This window comes from Podarcis liolepis (assembly GCF_965112155.1).
Source record: "Podarcis liolepis genome assembly, chromosome: 3".
NCBI classification, from domain to species: Eukaryota; Metazoa; Chordata; class Lepidosauria; order Squamata; family Lacertidae; genus Podarcis; species Podarcis liolepis.
In genome coordinates this window covers 96446406-96464579 of record NC_139557.1, presented here as the reverse complement: position 1 = coordinate 96464579, position 18174 = coordinate 96446406, and the positions used below count along the sequence as shown (strand labels likewise).

The window sequence follows — 18174 nt, the reverse complement described above, 5'->3', positions numbered from 1 at the left end:
TTAAATTTTTTGGAAATTTACAGCGCATGGTGAGATTTGCTCAGAGAAATCCAGATACTTCTAATTTTATTTTGAGCAACAGGTGCTCCATAGTCCAGATATGTGGGTTCAGGATTTCTAATTTAATACTACTTGTATCAGGTAAACACATCTGTTTAGAGACCTGGAGCCAGCCAGTCATGGTCTGATTTTCTATAACTGCTGAATTTGCCTGCTACTGAGGCTAGCATAGGCTGTGGAGTCCTCGAGGACATATAAAGGGCCCCATTACCTTCAGTAGCTTAGGGCCTCATGAAACCTAAATCTGGCCCTCCCTCTAGCACTCAAGCAGGAACATGAAACAGCAGCCCAGTCGCACCCTCACTAACCTTGGGTTGCATTCAGCTCACTGTGCAAGCAGAATCACTTCTGGGGGTGCAATGGGACTTCCCCAACAGCTCCTTCCCCTGTGTGTCCCACCCTCCCTAATCTTGCTCCAGTGTTTCCCTCACCCTCTGGAGAAGAATGGGGGCATATGGGAAATAAGTTTCATTGCTGGAGAACATATAGCGGTACATATCATGTCTAGATGTGCCCAATGGACTCATAGCTATTTATCTGCCTTCCTTGCCCGGGGGCAACCTTAATTTTACACAGTACCTAATTAATCACTTTTAACCTATAAAAGGCAACAAATCAGATTCTATTCATACATATATGTCTTCAGCCAGAAAACTATGTGAAAAACATGGAGATTGTCTAGACCCCAGCATGGAAAATGCATATAATTCTGCATGTACTAGCTGTATATATGCCCCTCTCTATCCTAGCTACCGCTTGTGCATATGTTTTGCTGATCTACCTGAGGAAACCCCTTTTTCTGAAAACAGCTTATTCTGGATTTGGATCAATGATATGTAAGCTGTTAACTGCTGCTTATGTACCTGGATTTTTTTCTTTTAAGTCCGGTTATTTTGGCCACCTTTATTTAAGAATCAACTTGGGGCACAACTTATTTAAATTAATATATATTTAAGGAGAGCCTCCTGAAAGAAATCCTTGCATCAAAAAGGTTGGTGAGGAATTGAGTCCATTATTTACAAAAATAAATGTGCAGTGTGGCAAAGAAAGAAAATGTTTCAGCTCTGAAAAATGTAGTTAATTATGTGCAAGTTTGGGTCATTTAGCACATTTTATTGATTCTGATGGCAGTTTATCAGTTATTACACATAATGGAGTCCTATGGGGATTCTACCCGTTTAAAGATTTCAGAGTTACAGTGACACAGGCCCTAAGAAGCATGCAGTAACAATATTATGCATATTCTATAACAACTTCATTTAAAAACTGGTCTGCTTCTATACAAGGAAGGAAAGTAAAATACCAAAATAAGAATGGGTCGTATGGTTAACCAGGAAGCAGAGGGCTGAAGTAAATTTCATCTGTAGATGAACTAGAGTTTGGAATGAGCAGTGAAGGAGCAAAGTTTGTCAATGACACCAAACCAGGGGTGGGTGTTACTGCTTTTCCCATTGGACTGAACTAATCCAATGCTCCAGAACTAGGTTTGTGGATGAGAACACAACTTTTGGTGCACCCACACTTTGTGATGCCATTACAATGCACAAAATATTCATTTTACATAAAAATGTGTACAAAATGTGTGATGAATGTACTGTGATGTAAAGTGTGTGCTTTATGTAAAATGCATATTTCTATGTTTAAAAAGGTGCACAAGATTCATACAATTTAACTGCAAACTTCCCATGAATGCCCATGAGGCAGAACTGGGATGAAATTAGTCTGCTTTAGTCCATCCCTACACCAAATCAAAGGTGCTGCAAACCCAAGGAGACTATGAGAACTCCAGAAGGATTTCTCTAAACTTAGTAAATGGGCAACAAGATAGTAGAAGTGGCTCAATGATGTACTGTTAGCCATTGTGGGAAACAGGGGACTAACTGGAACCATTGAACTAACCAGGCAAGGCTTTTCAGATCAGGAGCCAGGGGATGGTCTTTGCCAATGTTTCAAAGTACAGTGTCTCTAATCATCAGATGTAATTAGTTAATTTACATACAGCTTGATTCTATGTAAACCTTTTAAATTCTCAGTAAAAACAGGTATTCAAAAACATTCAAAATATGATAAAAAGAGCTAAGACACACACTTCTACATGTCTGGATAGGCTTACCTAAACAAAAATGTTTTAATCATGCACTTAGACCTATAATAATAATTTTAAAATTGATATCCCGCCCACCTTGCTGGGTTTCCCTATCCACTCTGGGCGGCTCACAACATATATAACAACACAATAAAGCATCAAACATTAAAAAACAAAATATCCTATACAAACAACAAACCAACCAACCAACCAATTAATCAATAGAGACCAACAACAATAACCAGTTTACAGCTATATCCAAATTAAAATAACTGCCAACCCCAACTAAACATTTAACCAACACCAACCTGACCAAAACAAAACAGAGGTGCCAAAATTAGAGATGTTTAAAACATTTTTAAATGGTTGCCCCAACCCAAGAGTTGCTCCAGCAATGTCCTTCCAACCTCCCAGGAGCCTCTTTGGAAGGACAAAAGTGGCTTCAAATCAGTGTTAAGGTAAATACAAATATGCATCCACGAATACAAGGGAATAATACAAAAATGAAATTAAAACAACAGTGACAATGTAAATAAAAAAAACTACTGTGTATTTTGGGTCTGTGGACCACAATAAAGTTTTGTGTGCGTATAAATAAAAAATTCCAAATTCTAGCATAATAGGATGGTTTTTACTGTGGCCCTTATTGCTACCGTAAAAAAATAAGTGAATGCCAAGTCAAAACAAATTTATTTGATTTTTTTTAATACCATGAGAAAATATCATTTTGAGTCACTATTTTCATGAGGGCTAAATGTCACACCTGTAGTCTAATAGCACACATTATAAATCTTTCCAGTGCTTGGGCAATATCAATCTGGCTGCAATGAACAAGTGGCCAATTAATTGTTTAGCTTTTATTTTTTATTTCAATATCCAAGAGCTCTTAGCTTGCTTGGACAAAGGGATGTGAATGCTTCAGTAAATGGAAAGCCAGATGATGATCCCAGACAAAGCCACTAAAAGAACAAACTTTTTTTGAAAAACTTTAAAATATACTAAATTTAAAAGATAGAAAACAAAATTTAAATGTATGGGTAACCCTGGAAGGTTTTGGGAGAAGGAAATACATTGCTTTGCTGGCAACTTTGGTAATCGTCAGACAACATTTGTAGGGGTTTACAGCTTGATAATCCCCAATGGCAGTCTGGCTCCATTGTTCTGAAACTAGAGCTAAAGAGAAGAACTGAGAGCCTGAACCACTTCCATCATCATTCAGCATTTGTACAGGGTTTGCAGCTGGATAATTCCCCATTGCACACAAGGGAGTATTACTGCTGGGTGCAATGCAGAAGTTACCAGCCGATGGTGGAGACTGCTCTCCACCATAATATGGAACTGGGCAGTTGCTTGCCTGGGAAGTCTCACAAAACCCAGTTTCACCAACAGCAGCTTGTATTGCAAGTCATGGACGTGCTCTCCTGGTTGAGTGTTGCTGAGAGGTGGCTGCCAGAACCCTCTTCCATAGCTTTCAGGATGATGGAAGTTGCGCAGCTGGTAATATAGCTGCATGTGGGTACTTGGGCTGCTTCCTGAACTGCTTCTTGGACTGCTTCTTCTGTCGCAACAGCTATAAGGAGCTGTAGCTCCTGATCATATTTTGGAACCAGTCCTCTTTGTTCTGGCTCTTCTGTTCTGACCTATAACTGTCTGGCCCATATTTAGAAGGTATTGCCCACTGACTATTCTTCTGCATATGTCCAGTGGTGCTCTGAGGAAGGATTCATCCATTCAAGAAATCTGCAGCATCATATAATTCTAGAATTGGCACTGCAAGACCTTCATTTTGTGAGATCTGCAAAGAGTTGCTCACTTCAACCCTGGATTCTATCTTGACCAGATAAAACCTGGCATTAACTTGTTCCATTTGGCCATCATTGGAACAGGTAGAAAGGGGGGAGGGGGCAGCAAGGGAAGGAGAATTATTGTAAAAACAAAAACACACACACACCCCGGGCACCAACTAATTTACAATCATTTCTCCCTATTCTCATCCATCCTCATTTTCTGGTTGACAACAGCAACATTAGAGAATAAGAAGGCAGATAAGGCAAATGAAGAGATGATAAGTAGGAAGGAGTAGAGAATGGATCGACTGAAAGATAAGCTGGAGAGGCTTGAACTGTGTACCACAGGGTAAGGGAAGCCAGTGCAAAAGCCACTATCTCTGGCCAGTTCATGAATTGAATTGCATGAGTGACGGGCACACATTGCTGCAGAATATTGAGGGAGCCTGGTCCCCTCCTTGAAAATTTCAGGGGCCCTCAACACCCCCCCCCATGGCATCCCTGACTGTGATAGAAATGAGGCAGCAGAGGGCTTTGAAGTCTTTGAATTTGCAAAATATATAAAGTCAGTCACTGCTTTAAGCAGTTGTAGAGCTTCTGCTTCTTTTTTGGTAAAAAGCAACCTTGCAGTGTTCCACATTAAGAATGGTCCACTGGGAATCACCATAGTAGAGATTTGCCCCACCTGCACTGTAGCCACTGATCCTCCTGTGTCATTGCCCACAGGTCACTAGAGTACAAGGCGATCTATGGACTCCCTAGAGGTGATGAAGCCAATCCTTTCAATGGCTCTGAACATTTCACCAGTCTTCAGTGAAATGAGAGCCGCAACAGGAGTACCTACCATGTCAGTCATAAAACCCCCCAAGGCATTCAGAAATCCATCAGATTCCATCAGTTTCTTAAGGTAGACCATCTCAACATGAATTGTTTTCACATAATGGATAGTTTTTAATTGTTTTCTTCCCTGATTTTACTGTGAAATCGCTTTAAGTTTTTTTATGAAAACTGATTCATATATGGAATCGAATCAAATAAATAAATACATTTTCAGGCCGGCTTTCAAAGGAACTAAAAGCTGTGACAAGTTCTACATGCTCCAGTTTCTAAATTAATGTTAAAGTTTTGCTATTATTGAACTGGAATTTAGGAGATTGCGGGGGAAAGTAAACCCACAGAACAATGAAAATGTGGAAGAAATACCTACATCATAACCTGTGCAGCCATCTTCTAGGTTGCCATTGTTCTATTACAAAAAAATTCTGTGTTTCTGAATCCTATAAACTGCAGCCAAGAATATTGACTCACTTTGCAATGGGAGAACGAAGCATGTATTTACAGTTTGGCATACACCTTAGCATACTTAAACCTGCACCTTTTGCGATGTATACTCAAGGGATGAATTATTCGATAACCTAGCTGAGTTGCATGGGAAGTAGACTGCCTTGAAAAATGAAAGACTGCTTGATTTCCACTCCATACAGTGTTATCTATCTGTAACTCATTTTCATGAGTTTGTTAAAGAGGCAGAATCAATACATTGAAAATCCCAGTTACAATATATTACATAGGCATGTGGCCTAACTGTTGGGGAAGATCTAGTTGTCTCAGCGATTCAGGCACATTCACCATTGGACATTGTTTCTAGAAAGCATGAATTCAAGGCAGTTCCACCTTAGAAAAGCACTAGGGCACAGGCATTATCAATTTATGACCCACATTTATTTCAAGGAGCTCAAGATAGCACACGTTTTCTCACTGCCTCCATTTTATCCTCACAAAATAGGTTATGGCTAAGAAACGTATTAGACTGAATGACTGACCAAAGGTCACCAATGAATTTTATGGCTGAGTCAAGACTTGAATCTGTGTCTCCCAGTCCTTGTCTGCTGTATCACTCTGCCTATTAACTTCCCTCCACCCAACCCATTTTTCTAATCTAATTGGCATTCTTTAAACTTCCTTTAAAATTCCTAAAGATGTTTTTACATCTTTCAAGAAAAATCTAAATTTGCCTGACAATTCCACAAGTCTTCAATGTATAGGGTTGCAGAAATGGAAAAGGGCTTGGGAAGAGACCTCCGGGTATAGGGCGGTATATAAATTCAATAAGTAATAATAATAATAAAGTTCAAAGGATGAATAAAAGCAGAACAGTCTGAAACTTGGGGTTTTAACATTAGAAACTAGAAAACTGTGTTGTGAAGTAGAATAGCATTCAAATGGATAGTTAAAAAGGAAAATTAATAAGGAGTTCTAATATGCACAGATTGTTCAAATGCATTGAATTTAAGCATGGTTAGTTTATGCTTCCTCAGAAACTGCCATCTCAACACTACTTATGGATACAGAAAGTGTACTTGAAAGATGCTGCTTTAATTTGCTTCAAAAGACAGTAGTTCTAGGTGCCTGACATTGCTCCAAACTTAGGGATTTTGTTGCCAGAATCCAAAAGTGGTGCTGGTGTTTCCATGCAGGATAGTGAAGGTTTCTCCTCTACTCCTTCTCACCGAGAGCTTCAGCACAGATACATAGTGGTGCAGCACAAATGTCCTGTAAATTATGAGTCCGTTGAGCTTCTATAAAGTATCTGAATGAGAGAGAACTCTCGTTTCTCTCCAGAATGGCAGTCTGTGTTGTGGTCTCTAGCAACCAGCATTATGAACAGTCATAATGGTTTAATATGCCCTTTCAACTGGTCCTACATTGCATCCTAATCCATCTCCTAAAATGTTGTTTTCACTGTGCCTCCTATTACAGTTGGCCTTCTGCTGCACTGACTGCATTTCTTAACAATGGATGGTAAAGACAGCCAATTTTTCAAACACTGATGATCAAAGAAATTGCATACTGTACTTTAAAAAAAAATGGCAACAAAAACAGAATGGCTGATTGCATAAGGTGATATTTGGATGGACCACACAGGTGGAGTTCCAACTTTCCCAATGGGCTAGCCTAGCATTACGGATGATCTGAAGGAGAAGAATTCATGTAGAATACTAAGATTTGAGTTGGCTTTCTTATGACTGCCATAGATGCCTTCTAATAAGTTTGCTAAATGGCCAAGAAATAATGGTGATAATTATTGTCTGAAATAAACATAAACTAAAAACAGAGATACTAAACTCATTTGCCAACTCATTTGCATTTTTAATGTCTGCTGTATAAGGGACAGGAATTCTTCCCATTCTAATCTCTAGTGTGACTCCTGGCCAGAAGAGGAAGCTGCTCGCTTGCTATCTACTGCTGTTGGGTACAGCTAATGGAATTGGAGTCCTACAGCTTGCTTATTCAGTGGTTGTTAGATGGCATCAGGAGCCAATGCAGCTTTGTCTGTCCATACAGAACCTCATATGTTTAGCCTAAGCAGCCTGTGTCTAGAGCTAAAGCTGCTATTGGACTACCTACTGATGTTAAGCAGTCTAAAGGCTGCCAATGTCTCAACACTGTCTCCCCGAAGAAACCACCGAATCTTTAGGTTAATTTTTCTCCACTTTTAAAACCTGCCACTCAAACCTTGTTTGATTTTACAAGGCAATGCCTCCACAGAAACCATGATTCCCCATTTTTGGTGTTACAGTTAAGAGACTGGGGAGAGGGAAATGTTTGGTTCACATTCTGATGCAAACCTTCCTAATTCACACTTCCCGAATCAACATAGCTATCCTTTGAAATGTACGCTTTTGTGGATTTTGCGATACAGTTCTCCACTGGAGTGAACACAAAAGTGTTTATATTGGTGAAAACAATGCACAAAAATGCATGTTATCAAAAATGTCTTGCAAAAATGTGTGTGTCACCTGTAAACTGATGCAGAAATGTGCACACTGAACTTTAGGACTAGAAAAATGAGAAACAGACAGGAACAAAAATTGACAGATTCATGTATTGCCAGTTACAAAGATCAGCTTTTTAAATAGTTCAGTCAATGAGAGAAGGTATCTGTATCAGTTGTGCAAATGGAATTTGAAATTCTCTGGCACTTGAACTGATTGGGCATGCAAAGCTTTTTTTAAAGCCTCTAGCCTAAAAGTACAAGCCACTATTTCTTTCTTGATGAAATAATTAAAAACAAACAAACCTGTGAACCTACATCCTTCCATTTGGCACTGCCCAATCAATAAATGGGAGCACTTAGTAAGAGCACTAAGAGACAGAGAGAACACCTTTTATTATGTGCAAACAGTTCACCTGCCTGTATGCCTGAAGTAATTGGTACATACATGCTTTGGAAAATATTCAAAGGCATTTTTTCTGCGTGAGTAAAAAAACCACTCATTGGTACCAAATTGTTTTGTTGCACATATTACACAGCCAAGGACTGGGACTCCCCCACCCCCAAGCCAGCGTTTCCAGATTACCTGACAAGGGCCCCTATGGGATGGGATATATAGAACCAATGTACATCATCAGTGTTTTTGGGTTATGCAAATCAATTGATTATGGTTATTATCAATAGCATACAAATGATATTGCACTCAAATCAAGTGGTTTTGCTAATGACTTATCATGGGCAGATATCTCTCTGCACTAACCAGAATGGGTAACATTGTGACCAGCAACTGTCAACCTAATGTACCACAGGGGACTTCATTGTGAGAATAAAAATGACAGGGAACTGTGTACATCACTCTGAGCTCTTTGGAGAATGGATGGAATAAAAATGTACTAAAACAAAACGAAACAGCCACAGGTGGGAGTTCTGTATCTTTGCAGATATGAGGAAGGTTGGGAACACTTGCCTTTGGAGGACACATGCTAGGCAAAGCAAATTCCCTTTCCACCAACCATCTGAGTCCAGTGCTTAACTGGGTAACATCCTAGATGGAGGCTGAATTTCAGAAGACACAGGAAAGGGAGAAACAGCATGGCTGCATCATGCCAGCCTCATGACCATTACATTACCCTGGAAAGCTTACAGGGGCTGTTCAAGCTGATGAAACTATAAACCAGCAGGTCTGGTGACCCATTTTCCCCCATCTCAATTTAAAGCTGGAGGTGACAGTGAAAACTTGGGGACAGGATGGGATACTGCATTAGAACACATATGGACCTCCCTTCTCTCCCAAACTGAGCTGCCGACAACCAGAAGTCTTGTACACAAGCCTCCTGTTTAAAACCCTTATGAATTGGAGTTATAATGCTACTGATATTTTTATGTGCACAAGTCTTATATGTTTATGCATGGGTGGAACAGGGAGGGAGGGAGGCAGGAAGGAAGGAAGGTTACCGTTAAATCAGTTCACCGATTTAGAGCATAAAAGAACATTAATTATTATTGAATCAAGCCAGATGTTTATGCTAAGCTGATAATTTCAATGAATGTCATATTAAATCTCTGCAGGTCAGACTGAAATACTGTCTCAATCACCTCCAAATATGCAGAGGTTAGCTGCCTTTGAAAATGTTCAAAAGTAAGTATTTCTGTACAAACTGTACTTGCTTTCTAGCTTTATAAATATTTCACTTTATCAGTACCTATAACATTTCTTTCCAGTAATATAGATACCATATGATGGTTCCTATTATCTTAGGGAAAGATAAATTGATAAATTTGAGACAGCCACTAGAACTAGGCTGTGTATGACAACAAAACCTACATACAATAGCAGTGTAAGAATTTTTTTTTATGAGTAATCTTTTAGTTTTGCATTTTATTTTTTGGAATTAAAACCCCAATTAAAATGCAAAATGCTAGATCCCATTATGAAGACAAATAGGAAAGTACAACTTCATTGTTGAAAACAATTTTCCTCCTATCAATCTGAGGATTCATGCATCAATATTGTAGATGAACTGTTAATTACAAAATCAATTAAAAAAATTATTTCTAAAAACAGTCACGCATTCTGGCTCTCGGGGGGGCAATTTGGGCAGAAGGTCTCATCTCACTAGGACCGCGCCAAATCACAAGTCGTCATCCACAAGTAAGCAAAAGCAATCTGGTTTTTCATTTTTCAGCGCGGCTGAGCCCAGCCTGAGATTGATCGTCACATATGGCCCCAGAAAACAAACTGTCAATACCTTGAATGCTGCAGAATTTGAACAAATAGCCGTCCGCCCATTCAAGCCACTCATTGCATCCCATTTAACAGATTTTATTGACAGTTTCCTTCTTGTAATTAAAGGGAAAACTACTGGCCAGCAACCAAGATAAAGTTCAAAGATAGGGTCAAAACAAAAGCAGATGGAGGGGCATGGTGTGACTGTCAATGGTACATAGCATCAGAGCATGTTATTGACACACAGGTATCTAATGATCGGCACGTCATTAAAGAGGGATCTATCATGAACTTTATGCAAATGCTAAAAGGGACTTAAGACCACAATAAAGCATTAGGGAGGCACAAAGAAAAAACAACAAAGAACAAACGATTTTTTACTTATCAGACACCGGCTCACTGCTTCAGCACGTTTAAGTTCAAATGCAGAGAAGAATCCTTCCTTGATTTCTTAACCCCTTCTGAACAAGTTATATCTGCCTGTTAAACAGCTACCATAAAAATCAAATTTGTATGGTGAAGAAGAGTCCTGTAAGATTAAACAGTGATTTGCTCCCTTTTCTGATAAAACCTGAGTTCACCTTACTTATTGAGTTCACTGTGTTTAGTAGCCGGATTGAAGTAGATCATATATTACATTTAGTCATGGGCCCATCCATTCTATTGGGTTTAAGTGAACTGATTAGACTTATCTGGATTATGAAATGGATTTAAGCAGAACAACGTTTATGTTTATTGAAAAGCATCTTTGCTTTTAATACCTTCTGAATTTTCTGGCATCTTTTAACCAAATTAGAAACCATGTGCAACAAATGCATATATTCATAGATCTTCCCTTAATTTGAACTACCTTGTTTCTAGCCATTCAGCATTGTCCTGTAGTAGTATAACTAAGAATTACTTATTCCTACTGTCATGTTTAGAAATTGTCATGCAGAAGGTATTAGAGGAAGGGGTGGGGGGAAATGACATGAGCCATCATGCCAATCTGCCAACCTGAATTAGCAAGCGCGATAGCTTTGAGGGTGACAAACTCTTCTTTCTCCAGCTTCATGCTCTTGTATTTTTTTACCAGTTGCAGGATGGCATTGTTGAGGTCAAGAAGGCCTGCTAATTTAGACTGATCTTCATCCATGATATAGTCTTCAGCATAGACAAGCTCGTCCTCAAAGGAAAGTGATCGGTATACAACGCCCAGAATCAAAATCTCCATCCAAGCACTCTGCAGAAGGCTCATCTGGTCAGCAAGCGATAAAGTGGAAAATCCTAAACCAGGAAGGAAAGTACACAGAAACATAATTAAAATGATCCTGGGCCACCATAATTCTGCATTATAACTATTCTTTCGTGCTTGTTGTTGTTATGTAAGTTATAAATCTGTACCTGTGGATTCCACCCCCCTCTGCTCTTCAAGATCAATACAATATAAAATTATTAGAGTAAAAGTTTCATCAAGTCAACTTGAATTTGCATGCCTTTTGTGTGGGGGTTTTAATAAATTTTGGAAAATTTTGTTAGCAACATGAATTTGCTGCTTTTTAAAGAATACATTATTATCATTGTCTGAGAATACATTCCCCCAAATATATTCTAAGCACCTATTACATTGAAGCGCTAATTTAATACTTTTAATACCTTAAAGTATTTAGATCAAATAGTCGTTTATGAACACTCTGGCAATAATGGTCATGATTGGTTTGTGAGAGACACTAACGTTGCATACACAGACACACACACAGGAGCAAATCAAGTAACCTCGGCTTATTTCTGAGTAGATATGTATAGGATTGCACTTTAAAGATGTCAGGGTCCACTTTAAAGGGGGTAATTATTATTGTGAGTAACAAAAAGAACACTTTTTAAGGGAATTTTTTTTGATACCTTACTAGAATGATGAAGATGATCACAACAAAAAGCAAAGTGCTTCTTGAACTTCAACCTCTGCATAAACAGAAGCAAGACCTATCCTCTTCAGAAAAGACACTAATTACTTTTGTAATGGCTTCTGCCTCTACTACAGTACTGAAATAGCAGAATGGCACATTAAAGTGCCAAGTGAATAGTAATCACACCATCATTTTTGAGAGAGACTGAAAATTTAATAATGCTTCTTAATTAATTTAAGTTTTGCTTTTGTTTCACTCCACTTTCCTTCCTAATAGGATCACTAAGGCCAAACATCTTTACTGTTTTACCTTTTCAGGCTCCTGTTTACAGTAGCTGTTAATTTATTATCTCCGACTGCTAATATTCCCCATCACATAAGGTGCTAGTGAAGAGGCGATTTCCTGGCCTATTGGTGAAACATAGTGTTTTGCCAGTTGGCACCAGCAACCATCAAGTACTTAATAAAATCATCAAAGGGGATTAGTCAAGCTTTTCTTAAGGGGGTCTTAAGATATGTCTAAAGCTTTCATTTGGTTGTTTATGGAACTGCTTACATGTGCTTTGACAAGGATACTGCTGAAAGAATAGTCTGTTTTTGTTGCTCATTTAGCTTTAAACACATTGCCCTTCTCTTTTGAAGGCCCCTTCCTTATAACAGAATAAGTGTCTAGAATATGATAGAAAACAAAAAGAGTGGGGAAGCCACATGCATCAGTTTAGATTAAGACTACTGCAGAATTCAGAAATAAACCTGTTAAAACAAAAAGATAATTACTTCAAGTCAGGAGGCACAAACTGTATTAAAAGCCAATGTCAAGTGGGCACTGAAATCCATTCCTTTTATATATCTATATATGTATAACTGTATATATGCTGCTGTTGCTGTGATTTTAAATACTGTGTTTTGTGCCTTGTGGGAAAGGACATTTGTCCTTAAGAGCATAAAGATTTAAAAAAGCCACATTGTCAAACAAGTCAATACAACCCCTCTGTAAGATGACGATGGATAATGCCACACTTCTTGTTGTAAATGGAAGGAAATGGAACAGAAATAATAATTTGAAAGGGTCAAAGAAAAGGAATGCATATTTTCAATTAGCTCCAGCATCTCTGTCTTTTTCCTTTCTCTCAAGAACCAGTTTTTCTGTTGCAGCAGATGGACAGAGAACGTAGCCTGCAGCTCTGTCCTGTGACAGCCCCATTCTCCCTCCCAGACACTGCTGTTAGTAAATAGATTTACACATTCTCCAATCTCCACACATCTTTCTGCCGAATAATTAAAAGCAGGATGATTAGTTTATTGAGTGGAAGGAGGAACTTTTTTATTGAGGTCCGTCCATGATTTTTATCAGGGCCAGCACTTTTACGGTTGTCATGAGGGTGCAGGCATCCAATTTTTCTTATCTGCCTGATTAATACAAACGCTGTTTCAGGACGCATTAATTAACAGATACAAATCTACGTTCTCATGGAAGGATCAATACAGAGAAGAAAAGAGGCATCAATGTGAATTTAGTGCTGATGATGGAGAAGGCACTCTATTGACATTTACGTGCACGGAAACTTTAAAGTTGCAGTAGAGCCCTTTTGTCCCTGCGATTTACAAAGTAACAATTTTTTTAACTACAACAATGTTTCACACACTTCTGAAGCATTTAATTAAGCAAAGGGCAATAAAATCCCTTTTGATCACAAAAGAAGTTTTAATTTCAATCATTTTCCTTTCTATCCACACCCCCCACACCTTAGAAAGATTCCTACTTCGTTTTTTAAATTTATGTACCAAGTTTTGAGTGCATTTTTCTTTTGTAAAAAGATAATAAACTACTGTGTGATTTGCTTGCAAAATTACAGAAGCAGACAATGAAAAACAAAACCCCCAAATCAGGGCAGGGTACTGAAATTTGGCCTGGACATTTGGTTAGATTTTACAAATGACATTATATTCCATTTCAAATCTGGTCCGTGATCCTTGAGTAACTTTAATACAACTAAGCTTCCCCCTTTGTTACCAAATGTGCAACATAAGGCTTCCTCAAAAGTGGTAAAGGAAGCTGGATGGTTAAATTTGGATACTGTAAAACAACGCATGTGTATTTTTATTTTATTTTTTAAAAACCATGGTTTTTTAAAAAACCATTGTTTGATCTGTAGTTTGCAAAATCATAAAATGCAGTTGATGAAAATATTCTAAGCAATACAGAGTGCCCATATATTTGCCTATAAATGACAGTGTTTACATGATAAAAATAATTCAAAACCTGAAGCTTTCATGAATAAAACCAGCCATTTTTAAAAATGCATAATTTGCCATACTAGAAAACAAACAAACAAACAAACAAACAAACAAACAAACAAACAAACAAACACCTACATCCTTTTCTTTTGTGACAAGGGATTTCTTTCACTCCATAAGAAATGAAATACCCAAACCGACTATAAAAAAACATTTGCAGCTCCTCGCCACTTAGCTGTTCCCCAAAATATAGAAGATCCTCGCTTGCCATTATGCTACTGAACTTTGTGTTTTGTATTACACAGCACCTTAATCCCTAGCATTTGACAGGTCATAGTTTTAAATGTTCAACTACATTATGGTTTTTAAAAATACACTTCAATATATTGCGGTGCATTTCCCCCACAGCACAGACCAATTCCACGCATACTGGTGACAACTTTGATCTCTCTCCGTCTCCCTCTGCATGTCAGTGCCATTTAATGTATCCCAGGCATTTTGCTAGCAGAATGACTCTGTACCTTGACCTGCAGTTAAATAGCATGTTTATCTGCGAGACAGTGTGCTCCAAATAAACCAGATGACAGTTTGGAATAACGTCATTTGGAAGGATTGAAAAGCTTCTCAAGAGTCAGGTACCCCGGAGGTAATAGGCTTGAAGGAAGCATGTTCTGTGCCAACCCTGCTGCCATCTTCTACTTGAAGCTCATGCACTTGACAATGACGCCATGGGCACTTGTCAAGACTCCCCCCTTTACTCTCTCCCTCCCCCCACTGGTTCCCCCCTTCTTTTTTTGGCCTGGCAAACTGATGCACTTTGCAGTCAACTTACAAAAAAGGCTAAGCATTTGAAAGTGTGAAGGGCAAAAAATATCTGACGGCTAGTCTTCAAAAATACACTTTCATTTCACAAAGCATAAATGTTTGTTTCCCAAGCCCAGTGTTGACAGAAATAGGCTGCAGTGCAGGCATAAGAACTTAACCCCTGCTAGGCATTCTCTACTGTACCATTTTTATGTTGCTCAGTCCGAGGCATTGTAAATCCACCTAGATTCTTGTAAATAGCTATAAACAATGGAGCTGCGTTGCTGGTGTCCTCTCCCCCACACACTCACTCTGTGCCAACATCTTTCCCCTCCTATGTTGAATGCAGACTCTCGTTCACTATAAATAGAGACCTTTCAAAGAACTGCTCCTTACACTCCAATCGTAATTATACACTAATGACTCACTGATATCACTAACTATGCGCTGATTGAGTAACTGAACAGTTGTTTGATTCCCCCCTCCCTCCTTTTACCCACACGTCTATAAAACTAACACTTGGAAAAAGTGAGGAATAAAGGGGTAACACAGCCGTTGGCATTTTGTTACCAATTCAAACCTTTGCAGTATTATTGCTAATGAAATGAGTTTCTCAACTACAGTTTCCATACACATGAAGTAATCTTTTAAACCCAACAATTTGGACCATTTGCTCTTCATGTACCACACATTCCATTGTAGCCTAAATTGTTTGCATGCCTAAAGATGCTTTGGAGGACCCCCATAGACACTAAAGGCACATCTGTGGTTTATATACAGTGCCCTCAGCATTGTGTGTGTGTGTGTGTGTGTGTGTGTGTGTGTGTGCGCGCACACACACACACACACACACACACACATGTCATACAGCTATGTATGATCTGGGAAGGGATGCCATCTATTGCTTTCTACTGCCTCTTTTATTCTAATTCTTCCTTGACAAAGGTTGATTTTGTCTGGTATCTGAGACTATATAAAGCAAGCAGACTCATTTATGTCTCCTTTTTCTAAACCCTTTGTTACTACTGTGAATGAAGTGTACAAGCATCTTGCACACTTTAGTCACGATTCAACGCCCACCCATCCCGACAAGTATGCAGTGACTTGCATGTCTGAAATCCCAGATAAAATACATCAGATAAAACTTTCATATAATCTCATAGACCAAAGCATTTAAATGAGGTAAGGTTGCGCATTCAGCTCCCAGCAATCAAATGCACAGCAACCAAATGGTGTACATGTATGCATGAAACTATGAATCAGCCCTTGCGTGCTCAGGTAAGCACACAGTTCTAAAATTTTATTTGTATAGGTAAGGTAAAGGAAAAGGACCCCTGGGCAGTTAAATCCAGTCAAAGGCAACTATGGGGTGTGGCGCTCATCTCGCTTCAGGCCAAGGGGGCCCGGTGTTTTCTGGGTCATGTGGCCAGCATGACTAAACTGCTTCTGGGGCAACGGGACACTGTGGCAGAGCATATGGAAACACCGTTTAGCTTCCCACTGAAACGGTACCCATTTATCTACTCACACCGGTATGATTTCGAACTGCTAGGTTGGCAAAAGCCGGGACAGAGCAACGGGAGCTCACTCCGCTGTGCAAATTTGAACCACCAACCTTCTGATCGGCAAGCCCAAGAGGCTAAAGTGGTTTAGACCACAGCGACACCCACAGAATTTCTATGTCAAAGGTCCATTTGACATGTAAATCAAAGTCAATATTTCACAACTGAAATATCAAGTTCTGGGGGCTATGATTTTTCAGTAATTTGCAGTGCATGATACTCATTTACGTAATGAAGACTCCAGTTAGGACAAAAATATATTTAAAAGGTAATGAAACAACAAAGCCAAAATATAAAACATTTTTTACATATTTCAAATATGTGTATAGTAAAAGAGTTAAACATTTAAGCAAATTCAGAACTTTTGGAATTCACAGGTGCCCTGTAGCACTATGGCTGATTCACACAAGCAATCCTGCCATTTGCTTTCTCCAATCAATCCTTCCTCTGTTCACTGCATGCAGCCTATATGGTCATTGCTCCAAGAAGGCCAAGAAGCTTGGAGGCAAAGAGGGATACACAAACCCTACCTTTTAGAACTCAATCAGGTTCTGTGTTTGGAATACTATCAATAATGTCTTAAGATCTTGAGTGTGGATCCTGCTAAAAGTCAATTTAGAAATGATGCTCGTTGTCACACTCATTTGTATCTATATCTGTCCTGTTGTGTTAACATGGACATCTAATTTTAACATAAAATTGTGTGAGGGACTGACTGGACAAAGAGGAGTGGTGGGAGGCACCAGCCGGGGAACCCCCAAGGGAGATCCCAGAGGAGGAAGGCTCAGAGCCCGGGGATTGGTGGTGAGACACTGAGGAGAGGTCAGAAAGGGAAGTTTGGGAGGAGATGCTGGATACTGAAGGGACAACAGGGTTTAGTGAACAGGAGGAACCTGTGACAGGGAGTAGTTCAGACTCTGAGGCTGAAGCAGAAGAGACTGCTGAAGAATCCCGGTAGTCTCCTTCTCCAGCACAACAAGCTCTCCTTCTTGCTGGTCTCCAAGAGCATGTGGAGGGAAGAACAGAGACCAAAGGTATGCAGACACAGTTTGAGATTGCTTAGGAAACATCTGGGAAAGGAGGAGCCTTAGGGTGGGTAGAAGACAGGTATCTTTAGTCCTAGCAACTGCTTTATAGAGGCAAGACGTACTGCGCAATGTTACTTAGTTGTATGCAATTTCTTTGAATAAAGAGTGGACTTCACTGACAACTGACTTTGTTTCTTTGTGCTGACCTGCACCTGACTCCAGCCTTGACCAAGTGGTGCATGACTGACCGTCCGGTCTACCCTGCCTTACTTCTCCATGTTCCTTGGCTCCAGCTTGGCTCACTAGCAGTATCAGAGCCAACCTGGGGGAAGGAGGAGTTGGGCAATAGACAGCAAGGAATTAAGGCAGGGGAGAAAGGAAAGTGTAGCCCATGGGCCTTTTGATATTAAAAGTAGACCTAGATGCCTTGTGAACAGGGCAAACGTGGACAAAAGATGGCAGTACAACATTACACAAATGAGACGGAGGTCACTTCAGGTTTTACCAATTCCCTGGAACTACTGCATTCAGTGAAAAATAGAAACAGGTGTTTGGTTCACCACCTCCTACCCCATTCAACCTGGTGTGGGTTATAATGCCTGCATTGAGTAATACTATGTTTACCCCCCCCCCCGCCGCCGCCCCTATTTATTTATTTAAAGCATTTCAAAAACTCTACAATTCTACTATTCTATGATAAAATGGCTATCTTTCTATGTGTC

At 39.4% G+C, this 18174-nt stretch overlaps 1 protein-coding gene and 1 long non-coding RNA gene across 37 annotated transcripts in view; one reads left to right on the top strand and one right to left on the bottom strand.

The window, feature by feature from the left end:
* Positions 1-11395, top strand: part of LOC310702847 — a 42348-nt gene extending 30953 nt beyond the window's left edge. For all 4 annotated transcript variants that reach the window (XR_014523690.1, XR_014523691.1, XR_014523692.1 and 1 more), the window contains 2 exons: positions 9278-9347; positions 11011-11395. This is a non-coding gene — a long non-coding RNA (uncharacterized lncRNA). The remainder of the gene's footprint in view (positions 1-9277; positions 9348-11010) is intronic.
* Positions 1-18174, bottom strand: part of ESRRG (estrogen related receptor gamma) — a 476442-nt gene that overhangs the window by 4335 nt on the left and 453933 nt on the right. For all 33 annotated transcript variants that reach the window (XM_083494560.1, XM_083494553.1, XM_083494561.1 and 30 more), the window contains one exon: positions 10932-11201. In XM_083494560.1, the coding sequence (XP_083350686.1) occupies positions 10932-11201 (270 nt within the window). The remainder of the gene's footprint in view (positions 1-10931; positions 11202-18174) is intronic.